This window comes from Moschus berezovskii, chromosome 8 (genome assembly GCF_049115385.1).
Source record: "Moschus berezovskii isolate FMDL1 chromosome 8, NW_MosBer_1.0, whole genome shotgun sequence".
In the NCBI taxonomy this organism is placed as follows: Eukaryota; Metazoa; Chordata; class Mammalia; order Artiodactyla; family Moschidae; genus Moschus; species Moschus berezovskii.
In genome coordinates this window covers 20,663,927-20,678,592 of record NC_142467.1, presented here as the reverse complement: position 1 = coordinate 20,678,592, position 14,666 = coordinate 20,663,927, and the positions used below count along the sequence as shown (strand labels likewise).

The window sequence follows — 14,666 nt, the reverse complement described above, 5'->3', positions numbered from 1 at the left end:
AAGGGAGACTATGAATTGGTAAATCTTTGGCAATTCAGTCTATCTTACATAGTATCTCTTTTATCAAATAGAGGAGGAGAAAAGATTTGCTTTATTCAATTAAATTAACCGGCTTCCATTTTTTGATTGAATAATAAAATAGAAACTTTATTACATTTTGTGTTATCTTTTAAAATATGAAAAATAAGGGGCAGAAAGTTTTAAAACCCAGTTTTACACATGTACATGCTAACATAATATTCTACAATTCCATGCTGCATTTGTATAAAATACATTATACAAAAGTTTTATATAATTTGCATACATAAAATAATTAAAGCATTCAGATTTCTGTGATCCAACAGTGCAATATGCACATACTTGGAAGAAAAATACTGATTTCCTGAGCAACTTAATTCAAAATAAGAATGATTCCCATCATAATGTACCGTTTAAATACAGACTTCCCAAAACTCTGTCTTTACTCTGGATCCTGTTTCATGGTATTTCTAAAACCTAATTAATTGTATGCTTCATATTCCAAGTAGGTAATTTTAGTAAAACTAATGACTAAATAGTGGTTCATTTAAAGAACTCTTCAGGCCATTGAACAAGTAGGGTTCAGAAAAAGACAAGCTTTAAAAAACAAGTTAATTCCTAATGACTGTATAACTCATCTTGATATATCTTTTAAGGACACAAAGCCTATAATTTTCTAGGAATAGGATGGCAAAAATTATTTAAATACCATCCATTGTTTGAAACAAGCTTAACCATTTGTACCCAAACTTTAAGAAAGAACTGCCGCTTTTAAAAATCAGCAGGTTTTTCTTAAGCACTTGCAGCTCCAACATTTTAAGTGAACCAAATGCAGTGATTCAGTTGTTAGTTTTACATCTGTATGTATATACGTGTGTATGTATCTTCTAATGAAAAGTCTCAAAGTAAATTCAGTAAGGGTTTCAACACAAAAGCCACAATATCAAATGATAACTTTTCTTGTTTTATTAAGTTTTACAAAGTAATCTGCATTTACTATAAATTTTGTAGTACTACTTAGTACTTTTTAAAAGTTAAAATTATTTTATCTATTAAATGCTTAGGAAATTTTTTTTTTACAAATGACAAGGATTAAAATCTAGAATTCTATATATATAACATATAGAATTCTCTATATATAACATATATATAGAATTATATGTAATTCAAACTATATTCAATCAAGTAAAAATATATTTTTTAATTTTTTAATTATAATATATATAATTCAACGGAGAAGGCAATGGCGAGCCACTCCGGTACTCTTGCCTGGAGGATCCCATGGATGGAGGAGCCTGGTAGGCTGCAGTCCATGGGGTCGCTAAGGGTCGGACACGACTGAGCGACTTCACTTTCACTTTTCACTTTCACACATTGGAGAAGGAAATGGCAACCCACTCCAGTGTTCTTGCCTGGAGAGTCCCAGGGACGGGGGAGCCTAGTGGGCTTCCGTCTATGGGGTCACACAGAGTCGGACACGACTGAAGTGACTTAGCAACTTAGCAATATATAATTCAAACATAAGGACAAAGGAAACTGCCTGTGTCATGAGGATATGTTATACTTCCTTCAAGGAACAGGACACTCTGCAAGACAGAAAATGTTTTTAACCAACACAGTATATCTACTTTTTAAAATGTTAATGATTTTGGAAATCAGACTTCTCTTTGTCAGTTTCCACGTATCACAAGAAAAAAGGAATCCTTGACTCTGAAATTTCATCGATTTGACGTAAACAAAGTTCTTCAAAGGCCATCTAGCCCATTCTGTCCAAAAATAATCTTTATCTTCTTCCCTAAAACTTGATTTTCAGCAGGCTTAATAAATACAATGTAAACTGATCAAGTTAACACTGAGCATAAATTAGAAAGATGCCCAAGGCACATTAAAACAAGCTTTTAAATCTCAAACTAATAGAGTCACTCAAAAAATCAATTTGCTACAGACTTCCATATTAACACTTTTTGGTAATTGTCTAAGGCCCTCTGATATATGGAAGGGCTTTAATGTTTGACTTCTTTGTCCTGTCTTTCTCTGACACATTGCTCCTGAAAGTACATTAAGCCTATATATATATATATATATATATATAGTTCACCTCACTTTGTATCCAGATTGAAATCTGAAATATAAAACAACTGGTCAAAAAGCTTAAACATTAAAAGTTAGGAAATAATGCCCAGAAAATGAGGTGTTATTATGTATCTTAAGGTACATACTTTATTATACACAAAACTGGCAAGCCAGACTCCACGAAATCTTGCTTCTAATGAATTATTTTGATAACATTTTAAAAACACATACTTTTAAAAATTAAATCATGGAATCAATATGCAAATGCAATTTAGCCAGAGTCTGTCTGATCCACAGTAGATCTTAAAACGTGGCCCTATAAACCCCTTTCTTCTGACCAAATCATACACCTCTGGCCTCTGTTCCCCAGTGTGATGCTCTAATTCAGGGAAAAAGGATCTAAGTTGAACATTTTCTCTTTGAAAAACTCTAGAGGCTAAGGGATCAATAAAGCAATATGTCTGATACTGCTAATGCTAACAGTCTCTTTACCCCTGCTTTTCTGCAGCAGACCTCAGAAACAGACTGAAAATGTTTTCGTCCCATTAACTTGTGCTTGATAGTGAAGGTGGAGGCTAATTTTATACAGCCTATGTTATGAATCCTATTGGACTATCGGAAACAATGCTTAATTCTCAAAATTATATATTATAAGGCATTAAAAGTAATTATGGCATGTTACTACATGTAATACAGCAACAACTTATCACAGTATGTAAGGAAATATTTCCTAAATAATGGTAATCTGTACATGTGTAACACTTTCATCAAAGAACAACAAAAGTGCTTTCAAATATCAGAGGCAAATACAATTACTTAAAAAACAGAAGCAGTGGCAGCATTCTTCAAGAGATAAAGATAACTTTTACGTCCTGACATAATCCAGTGTTCTAGTGACCAAATGGCAATTTCCCAACAGTAACACATTATTTGGGGGGTTTAATAATAATAATATATCTCACCGTCTATTACAGACATTATAGATAACTTTCCCATTTCTGTTCTACTTATGCTTTCATAGTGGATGAACTAAATGTGTTTTTAAAACTTCAAAATAGAATTTTAAGCGCTATCAAATAATTTTAGAATCAGACTTTCTTGCAACTGAACATCTTGATGGTTCACAGTATTAAAATTTTCATCAGTTTCAGACATCTGGTGCTATCATTATTTGCTTAATAAATGTATTACTAATAACCTTAAAACAAAAATACTTAAAAAATAAAATTTAAAGATAACCAGTCTTGACTAAGAAAAATGATGCATTTTTCAAGAACTTCCTAGACACATATTCAAATTCATTTCTGCTTTAAGCATTGATACAAGAGATACACAGATTCACTGCTTTCAATATCAACAACTAGCAACTGTAGGGATTTTAACTCAACCCATTTGTAAGTGACTCCAAATAACAACAAAAGGTGAAAAACAAAGCATCTTCAGTCTCTCTAAATTCTGCCTTTGAAGTGGTTACTAACTGTAAATGACTCACCACATTCCAAATGCACATGTGATTGGTAACACTGTACTTGTGAATTAACTGCTATGTTTTGTGTTGAGCAGCAGGTAACTGAGAGTCTTGACTATATAGTTTATGATCGTCTTGTGGACCAAAGGGTATTCCTTTAGTTGGAGCAATTCCATTTTCCATTTCTCTCTGCTGTGATGGGGGTGTGACTCCTGAATGCAAATGTGAAGAATCCACTGTTGAATGGTGACTGACATCCACCTTAGCTAAAATTTCATAATACAGCAAATAAAACACTGGTGTTATTATGCCTACTATCAACATTATCACTACAGCTGTCCACCACCCTATTCCCCAGTCTGCTCCATAGTAAGGATCCTTCCGTTGAATGTTTTTGTTATCAGGTTCAAAACGGACCTGTTGTGCTGTCAAAGCAGACACCACCTCATTAAGGTTCTCTCTTTTGGTGTCTGTACATTTTACTATTTGTTCGATGTCTCGGTCTACTTCTTTTAGAAAGCTACCAGCTGATTCAGTGGAAGAAAGAGAGTCATTAGCTGACAAAATTTCCTGTTGTTCTGGAAGGTACTGAACAGTAGAAGGACGTGAAGCCTGTCTTCCTTTTGGAGGATAAAGTGTTTCAGTCAATGAACTAAACTTTTTTACTGGAATTTTGATAGACCTAAGGGCAAAAAAGTCTTGGTCACTGATGAGATTGTTAACTCTCTTGATATCTGCTACCTGTAAGAAAAAAAAAAGCAACATTCAACTAAATTCTGAATCAAAATAAAAGTCGTAACAATTCATTCATCCCAGTTACTTTTAGAGGGGAAAAAATGAGCTTAATATTAGAAGTATTGAGTTATCACATCCAGAGAGATTTTATTTGTAGATAACAGTTCTACACCACTCTTGATCTACCAGTCTTAAGAAATCACCAATTATATTCTACCATCACCCTATATATTGTTAACACTAATTCTAGTTATTTAAATAGACTCTAGGATCTTTTGATATTTTATACCTCATGTACAAATATCACACTCTGCTGCTTATAAAGAATTTGTGAAGGAAGGATTACAGACTTAAGTTCTTTCTTCTTATGTGGCAGTTAGAGTATAGGTAAATGTCAACTTAACCCAATAAAAGTACCATGTTTTATCAAAACTAAGCTTCCATCCACTCTTAGGATGTCCCATTATTTTATGTATCATAAAGGTAAAAAAAAAAACACCAAATATTGAAGATGCCACCACTGTAATTTTAAAGATGTTAAAATATTTTATTTTTAAAAATACACGTTGGAATTAATGATAATTTATCTCCTTCACTTGTTCTCTGAAGCCATTTCCCCCCAAACTTCTTGCTGTAAATGCATTACTCAGCTCCTCCCAAGATCAGTCATTTTTATAGGCTTTCCTTGTATATTTTATACAGTCCTCAACCTGTCTATATATTCTATCCACCTGCCAACAATGGCAAGAATAAGGGAGTATTTCTCAGGCTACCAGTTACTATGCCAGGTTCTCCAACTACCTTTAAATTATGAGTCCATCAAGGCTGTAAACTAAGCCCTGATCATCTATCACCTGATTGATGTCAGAGAGGTTAAAGTGAATCTAGGATAAACTTAGATTTCTGACACGGCCAACAATGGATAATCACGTCCCTCACTGAGATACGCAACACTGTACAGGGATGAGAGGATGAACACAGATGTCACACCTGGTGACTTTGAGGTGTCTGAAACATGAAAGTGGAGGATGTCCAAAAGGCAGTTAGAGATGAATGTCTGAAACTCAGAACAATGATCCAGCTAAAGAGAGAGGTTTGTGGATTACCGGCAGAAATGATAATTGAAGTCACAAGAGTAGATAGATTCACTAGAAAAAGGTAACACAGGAAAGATCCCTGAGGAGTGCCAACATTTGAGGTGCGTGCTGAGTAAGAGAAAGTCACAAAGGAGACTGAGAAACAGCAGCCAGGAAAGCACTATATGACAGTGGTTAAAAGCAGAGGCTACCTGGATTTGAAGCATGACCCTGACACTTTCTAGCTCTATGATTTGGGGCAGGTTGTTTAACCTCTCTGCAAATCAGTTTCACGTATGTAAAATGACCGTACTACCTACCACATACGGTTACTGTGAAGATTAATGTATTAAAATGTCCAAAGAACATCTACAGTAGTGAAACACATATATTATGCAAGTGTTCAGTTCAGTCGCTCAGTCGTGTCCGACTCTCCGCGACCCCATGAACCACAGCACGCCAGGCCTCCCTGTCCATCACCAACTCCCGGAGTTCACTCAAACTCATGTCCACAGAGTCAGTGATGCCATCCAGCCATCTCATTCTCGGTCGTCCCCTTCTCCTCCCGCCCCCAACCTTTCCCAGCATCAGAGTCTTTTCCAGTGAGTCAACTCGTCGCATGAGGTGGCCAAAGTATTGGAGTTTCAGCTTTAGCATCAGTCCTTCCAATGAACACCCAGGATCGATCTCCTTTAGAATGGACTGGTTGGATCTCCTTGCAGTCCAAGGGACTCTCAAGAGCCTTCTCCAACACCACAGTTCAAAAGGATCAATTCTTCGGCGATCAGCTTTCTTCACAGTCCAACTCTCACATCCATACATGACCACAGGAAAAACCATAGCCTTGACTAGATGGACCTTTGTTGGCAAAATAATGTCTCTGCTTTTTAATATACTATCAAGGTTGGTCATAACTTTCCTTCCAAGGAGTAAGCATCTTTTAATTTCATGGCTGCAATCAGCATCTGCAGTGATTTTGGAGCCCCAAAAAATAAAGTCTGATACTGTTTCCACTGTTTTTCCATCTATTTCCCATGAAGTGATGGGACCAGATGCCATGATCTTTGTTTTCTGAATATTGAGCTTCAAGCCAACCTTTTCACTCTCCTCTTTCACTTTCATCAAGAGGCTTTTGAGTTCCTCTTCACTTTCTGCCATAAGGGTAGTGTCATCTGCATATCTGAGGTTATTGATATTTAGCTGATATTAAACTTTAATAGGAAAATCAGAAACCTGCAGAATCCAGGTTGTCAAAGAGGGTTTTCAAGAGGCAGTAGTGACCTGGATTTGGAGAGGGCAATGGCACCCCACTCCACTAGTTCTTGCCTGGAAAATCCCATGGACGGAGGAGCCTGGTAGGCTGCAGTCCAGGGGGTCGCTAAGAGTTAGACATGACTGAGCGACTTCACTTTCACTTTTCACTTTCCTGCATTGGAGAAGGAAATGGCAACCCACACCAGTGTTCTTGCCTGGAGAATCCCAGGGACAGGGGGAGCCTGGTGGGCTGCCATCTATGGGATCGCAGAGTCGACTTAGCAGCAGTACCAGCACTGACCTGGATTAATTGCATCTTACTGACCCAGTGTGATGCAGAATGAGAAAAAGTGAATTCCTTTGATGTGCATGTGTGGAAGGAAAAGAGAAGAGTTGAAAGTGTAATGTTAAAGGGTGCTTCGTCATTTTACTACCTTAGGAATCTTTTTTAAGACAAATGAGGATTCACTGACAACCCGAAAGCCTGACCCTATTCTCTTTAAATGCTCTTTTGTTTGGTATTGTATATTCCAACTAATAACTACTCTTTCTGAACCATGCTTCCAAGAAAGCCTCTACCTCTCTAAATATCCCTATAAGGTTTTCTCTGTTATGCTAACTTCCTCGGTTAAATTTAGGATTCCAACCCTGAACTTTTTGTTCCTCTTATCACTGTTTTATAATAGGCATATTTTAATAATTCCTAAGGTTGAATATTTATAAGCAGAATATGGCAGTAACTTCCATAATGTTTAAATGATAAATCCTTTTTGTAAGATTAGTCTTTTTTTTTCTCTATTAGTTGAGCTCTGTCAAACAGAGCTCTGTTTAACTCCTTAACTCCACTTTATCAATTTTCCCATTACTGTGGCCAATGCCATCTTCTCTGTTAAGCTAACTGCCTTTCATCACTCTACATTTAATTAAGGAAACAGCAGACACATCCTGTGATTGCCCCTGATACATTTTCTATCAGCTTCTTCTCTATCCTTGCTATAAATATTTTAGCCCACGCACTTATATTCACTGGATATTCCAATAACCTCTTTCTTGGATTCCCTCTAACTCACCAGCAGGTTCGCCCTGCCCTACCCCTGCCCCCATTTTGCAGCACTCTTTTTAAAACCTTAAAATGATGTTCTCTTACTCTATATCAGACTTTTCCTCAGTTATCTTAAAGCACTTCATCCGAGTCTGTCACTCAGTTCTGACACGCCTAAGAAACTTCCTCTGTTGTCTGCTTTATTTCCTCCTTGATATCTTTTCTACTTCACTGTCAGATGTCTGAAATACTTTGTCCTTTTCAAAACCTCACTGATTAAAAATATGACCTATTTTTAAATCATTCAGATGGCATTTAAAATTTCTCTTTTTCTAAGAAAACTTTTTAGGCTCTAGAAAACTACTGTCTTTCTCTAATAAAACTACTAGACCATACTCTTCTCTTGGATCTCCATCTTGATATTTTTAGCCTTGCCCCAATCTTAAAAGTCTTGATTATTTTCCATTAACAACCTTCTCAGGTTTATTTCTTCATGGTCTTATTTCTCTACAGAATACATATTAACAATTTTATCTGCATTAAAGAATGAAATCAGATCATTTTCTTATTTAACAATAAGTAATGTTCCCATACATGAACAAATCACAAAAAACCCCAAACCCAGCTTTTCTTACTCCATCAAGAAATGCATTTCAATAAAATACTTTATTAAATGTTTAAAATGTATAATATTTGTTTTGATCAATCGTGAATAACTCCAGTACTTATTCATAAAAAATAACACATAGAACCTCATGGTCATAGGAAACTTTATAAAATATATATATAAATTTATCAATAAATTTCTACTGCAGGGAACTGTGACGGGTAATCAATAAAAGGTTTTCAAGCATAAATACATTTTACACTATGAAAGATTTTGAGGGGGAGAACGAAAATATTAATCAAGGAGAAAAAGGAATATATAAAATTTCGTGCTACTAAAAAGAGAGCTCATATATATTTTAAATGAATGATTTTAGGTAGCAAATCCTGGTGGTATTTAGAATTCCATGCATACATCTAAAGAATATTCTAATAATCTTATTTTTAAATATCAATATTGACAACATTCTGGAAATTAAATTCTTTGTAACAATGTTAAGTCAGGATGTATTTAAGATGTTCACTTTAAAATGTGCAAGGTGTTACATAGTACATACGTTTCAAAATTCTTTTGGGAGCATAAGAATAAAAACTTTGATAACAAAGGATTTAAAGGTGTTTACATGAAAACAGATTCCATGCTATGGATGCAAGATGGACATGACACAGATATAAAATGAATTTAAACAGAGTTTAATACCTAGTAAAATAAAAAATATACCTTTCCTCTATAAATCCCTCTTATGAGAATCTATTTCACAGAAACAAAGGTATTAGTAGTGATGAGATTCACTGCCCAATGCAAAACATGGAGGAAATCCTGACTACCCGTGAACAAGAGAACAATTTAATAATTGTGGTATATCCACACTATGGAACATAGTAAGCTATATAACATAGTGAGTTAGACCTATATGGCTATGAGGGATGGCCATGATATACTAAGAAATGAAAAAGTCAGAGGCAACTTTCACCGTAACATGGATAATATAAACCAATTTTAAAAACATCACCACATACATATACATCTCCCCCTCAGAGAAGGTATGGAAAGAGATACACCAGTGTGTGTGATCTAAGGAAATTGGGACAGGAAAAATATTTTCCTCATATATTTCTACATTCTATTACAACTTGAAGAAGGAGAAAAATAAATACATTTCAGTGTTTTCAATCTGAAAACAGAATCATGATTTAGAAATAAACAGAATTCAAGTGTTGACTTAAAGTTTAAGAAGTTAACATCCTCCAACAGGATAAGAGATTTCTGTGGAAAGAGGAAAGAAAGTGGGGGGTGGAGGAACAAAGATGAAAGGGCACAGACGTTACTTCAACTTGCACTATGAACAAATAATGTATCTGGGGCTGCATGATGCAAAACCAGATTAAAACTTACCGTACAACAGTACTGAAGGGCTATTGCATTTAAAGTGTCTCCTTCCTGTATATCTTTTGTTAACACTATAATATCATCAAGTCTATCTTTTGATGTACTTCTTCGGATTTTTTCTTTTCCTCGGGATCGAAGCTCATACACTTCAGCATCTTCCTCCAACATATCACTGTCTGCACAATTTCCAAAAGCATGTACTTGAGCACTTGAATGAATTCCTGGAAGAGGAAAACTGCGATTCTGATGCCTCCCGGCCATGTCCAAATCTGGTGGGGAAAGAAGGCAGAGAAAACTTTGGAATGTAGCTGACCCATTTGACTGATTTACACGAATCTTATATTCAAGACACTCTATATTTTGTTTTTTAAAGAATGGTTTGAGTTATTTAAAAACTTAGGTTCAAGTTTTGCAGCTGTTGAAGAACAATGAGCATATCTGGCAATGGAGACAATGGGATGCGAGGAAGAGGTAATCCATTCTTTTAGACCATATGTCACAAAACGGTGATCCTCACATTTTAATAAGGGCAAATTGCTATATTTTTTTAGGTCAAAAAATTAAGTTTCCCCATTCTGAGTATGTGAAGAAAATATAAGAAATAATTTTAAGATCACACATCTTAAAAATGTGTGATCATATATATAATTTGTAAATCTGATGGAATCAAAGTATATATATAATTTTTACATATATACACACAACACTTTTATAAACCCCAAATTTTCTGAGTTGTCCTGAGTTTTAAGTTCCATGAGATTGAACTATCTTTTGGACTCCCTTCCCACTTCCCTGGATCAGGCTGATTTCAGTATTTATATTTAGTACAATATGTGCCATCTACACAGGTCATGATTTTGCTCTTAACCAGGGATTTTTCTTCCCACAAGAGATTTTTCTTCCCTGGCAGCTTTTCATCAAACTTTTAGCTTACCAAAGCCCCCATGAAACTCAACTTATGGTCCACAGAGACTGTGAACAGATTTTAAGGCACTGTATTCATTTATACTTCAGAAAAGACATTTTAAGACTGAGATGAGAGCTGACTTGTGTACTCACTCACAACTCACCTTCATCAAGCTGACCTAGTCTCATTAAAAGAGTAAGTGGGAGAAGTTCTCCAACAGGAGGGGCATTCAGTTCTACATGTTCTGAATGGATGACTTTGAAACAGGGGTGCCACGATGTACAGCAATGCCGTCTGCGTCATCAACCACTCCTGTGAACCCAACTGCTTTCTCGAGTCATCCACGTGGAGGACGAGGGGCACAGCATCATCTTTACCTGCCCTGCATTGCTACCTGCGTGGTAAGGAGCTCATGTATGACTACAAGGTCACCACTGATGATGCCAGCAACAAGATGCCCTGTAACTACGGTACCTAGCGCTGCTGAAGCTGTGGCTACCTGCCACAACCCCTGTTGCCAACTTGGCCCTAGCCTGGGAACTTCCTCATCCCTCCCAGAGCATCTCACCCCACCATCATGTTCAGGATGGATGTGGGCATGCAGGTGGCAAGGGCTCTGCCTCCCCACCTCCAGGCCACCCTGCAACTACCCACTTCCTGCCCTGGGGCCCCAGAATATAGACACTGCACAAAGGTTTCTAAATCCCTTCCTATGTTAGGAGTGGGACCCCAGACTCTCCCCCACCAAAGTCTATCAGTGTTAAAAACAACAAGAACATAAAAAACCAATTCCACACTCAACGGTTTTAGCGTCATATTAATTATTCACATAAGGAAGGATAGATTATTTTCAATAATTGTGAAAGAGAGTAGAGAAGTAGTAAAAGGAATTGGGAAGGTAAAATAGGGCTTAACGATGTAGCTCAGATATGAAGAAAAGAAATTAGTTAAAGGTCACACCAAGATTTCTGATTTGTGTCTCTGAGTAAACGCTGGTGCCATTCTCTAAGATTTGGAACACTGGAAGAGCATGGGGTGAGGGTGGGTGACTTTGATTATAAATTCCTTTAAGACAACCAAAAAGAATGTCAAATAGTCAAGTGGACTATGTAGTCAAATTCAGAAAGGTCTGGGTGACATAATTTCATGACTCATCTGCACACAGGTGGAAACTGAAGCTGTATAAAAGAAATTACCTAGAGAGAGAGACAGTGCAGAATAAGAAAAGTGGGTCCAATGCGGACCCTTGGAGAACTGCTACATTTAGTATCAGCCTGCAAAGATGGAAAAGAAGTAATCAGAGGAGGAAATCATGAAAATGCTGTGCAATGAAAGCCAAGACTAAATGATTTCCCAAAGGCAGTTGTGAATACTATGGACAAGCACCAGCTGGAAAAGAAAAAAATCAGAAAAGACCAACTCCAAAAGTCTGAATTTGTAATATACACAATAGAGCACCTACTATGTTGGGACTTACTTAGAAAATTTTGGAAACTATTTCATATCATTGAATCCAACCCCAGAAAACTAGTTTCTGACCCTGCTCTATGGCAACACGGTAATGCTGTAAAAATTCAAACGTTTCTACTCAATAAGTAACTAATAGCTCCATATTAAGTCAATAATTTCACCTGTTCCCCCAAGAGCTACATTATTTACTACCATAAACTGGAACTCCTAACTCAGCAGCCACTAAACTAAAGAAAGCTACCCACATTTTACATCTCAAAAGCACTTTTAAAATCACATCTATGCCTTCAAGGAATTCTAACAGGTGACAACTCTAACAAGGTTAAAGATGAAACTTGTTTTACCATAATAAATTAAGGATGCTTTATTTTTATTTTGCTCTCAAAGAAGTTGAAAGAGTATCTCACCTTCACCTAAAACAGATAATAGTTTTATTTCCACTTTTTTAACAGTCTTTCAATACTGTCTTTAATCTAGGAAATATCTGTGAATACTGTGGATTCCTAGGCAAAATTTTATACATATGCACACTTTTCTGGGGATAATATTTATTGTTTTCATATTCTCAAAAAGTTTTACAAGTTATGAACCACTTAATATACAGCAATTTACACTTGGCTATATACTAACTCAGTTATGCTGCCAATTTTAGACTTCTTCTCCTGATAATTTGTTCTTAGAATCCCAAAGTGGCTTAGTACCGCTGAAATTCACTGAACAAGGCCCAAAAGCCATTTTAGATACTATTATCAATGTCTCTCCATAACATATGCTACACAGGTGGCGCCAGCGGTAAAGAACCTGTCTGCCAATGCCCAAGACCTAAGAGATGCAGGTTCGATCCACTGGTCGGGAAGATCCCCTGGAGGAAAGCATGGCAACCCACTCTGGTATTCTTGCCTGGAGAATCCCAGGCACAACAGTCCATAGAATCGCAGAGAGTCGGACACGACTGAAGCGACTTAGCAGCAGCGACTCCATGATACACTGCGAAACAATATCTCTGTCTCAGGATCTCTTCACTCCCCTTATACTGAAGTAACGCAGGCAGTAGAATACCACAAACTGAACAGTTTGTTTCTGAATAATCAAGAGTTGGTTGTGTCCCTAATTGACATGAAAAGCTAGACTCTGGCCCTGGCATATAATTATCTGCGCCAACTATATAAAGGATTACAAAGTACCCAGTAGTGAAGTCATCTGGCTCAATTCGCTCCACCTGTTACAATTCTCTTAAGGCAGGACAGAAAGCACAAGTGCCTCCTTCAGAAAACTGAAACAAGCCTGATACTACGTAGATTACAAGAACTGGCAAAAAAAAGTAACCCAATGGACCCCGTGTAAAAGCACTCATCAGCTCACTCGGTAACTGAAAATTATTTCCCCAATGCCTGCGTGCTCTATAAATGCTGTTGGGTGTTTTCGCTTTGACGTTCCTTAAGCAAGCAGCAATAAAAGGGCCACAGGTCACCAGCTACTTCAGCACTGGGACAGTATCGGAGAGACTGTTTTCTCAGGGTCAATCGATTAAAAACTTAACTTCCCTCCTCCTCCTTTCCATACGTCTAGTTTTTTCCTGTTACACCTAGCGATGATTAGACCTCAGATCCCTATGTTGTCATTGCACTTGGGACGATGTGGACCAGATGCTGTCATCGAATATTCAAGACAAACACGAGGTTGTGGGAGAAAGGTAGCGTGTCTAGTCGGGAAACGCGCGGCTCCGGGATTCCGGCAGGGAGGAGCTTTTCCTCTGAGCCTCAGTTTCCCCGAGAGTGTAACAAGGGGCTTTGGTGGAGCTGCTCTCGAAGGTCTCCGCTGCCTCGGAGTCTCTTCCAAGCGGGGCCGGGGTCCGAGCCCCCGACAGCCGGCCCGCCACATCTGCGGCCGCTGGGTCCGCGCCGCCTCCAGCGAAGCTGCAGCCGGGGCCCCAGCGCGGCCGGCCGGACCCGGCCAGCCCATCCCCGCACCCCCTCTGGCCGCCATCTTTACCTGTCCCGTCAGCAGGGGGCACTCAACGAGGAGACGGCCACCAGGTCCGCCGGCGCCGCCGCCCCGGGCCAGTTCATGGCCGAGCCTCAGCCTCTGACTGCCCCTGCCCTCCTCCCCCGTCGTCGCCGCAGCCGCCGCCACCAACGTCTCCGCCTTTCGTGCCGTGCGCCGCCGCCACGTCCGCAAACCTGCCGTGCGTCATCGCGTCAAGTGGGCGGAGGTGGGAAGGGACCGGGAGGAGGCGGAGGGCGGGGGCGCGAGGGTTAGCCCGAGAGCCCGGGACTCCCTAACCACAGGCCGACGCGGGCGCGCAGGCGCAGGGATTCCGCCGTAGCCCGGGAGCCGGGTGCGGGTTCCAGCCCCGCCCCGCCCCTGACGCCAGCCCCGCCCCTGACTCCTCCCCTCAGGCCCCGCCCCTTCATTTCCCCAGTACATAAAAGCTTCGCGGCCAAGTCCGCAGGCTAATCCAGCTATTTGGGTGGACCTCGGGTGGTCTGTTTCTTTCGCACAGTGTAGGCAAAGACCGGCTGGAAAACACTGAGCCGGTGGGGAGGCACTGGGTGTTTGTGAGGGTTTGTCCAGGGCTGCTGTGCGTGTCCTCTTTGCCTCTGAAGGTTTGTGTGGTGTGGGGAAGG

The 14,666-nt window shown here is 38.9% G+C and overlaps 1 protein-coding gene across 1 annotated transcript; it reads right to left on the bottom strand.

The window, feature by feature from the left end:
- Positions 1-336: 336 nt before the first annotated feature.
- LYSMD3 (LysM domain containing 3) lies at positions 337-14,247 on the bottom strand. Its single transcript, XM_055429700.2, has 3 exons — positions 14,032-14,247; positions 9,669-9,931; positions 337-4,300 (listed from the first exon to the last, which is right to left on the bottom strand). Exons 2-3 carry the CDS (start codon positions 9,921-9,923, stop codon positions 3,635-3,637), a joined length of 921 nt encoding a protein of 306 aa, XP_055285675.1. The 5' UTR covers positions 9,924-9,931; positions 14,032-14,247; the 3' UTR covers positions 337-3,634.
- Positions 14,248-14,666: the final 419 nt, after the last annotated feature.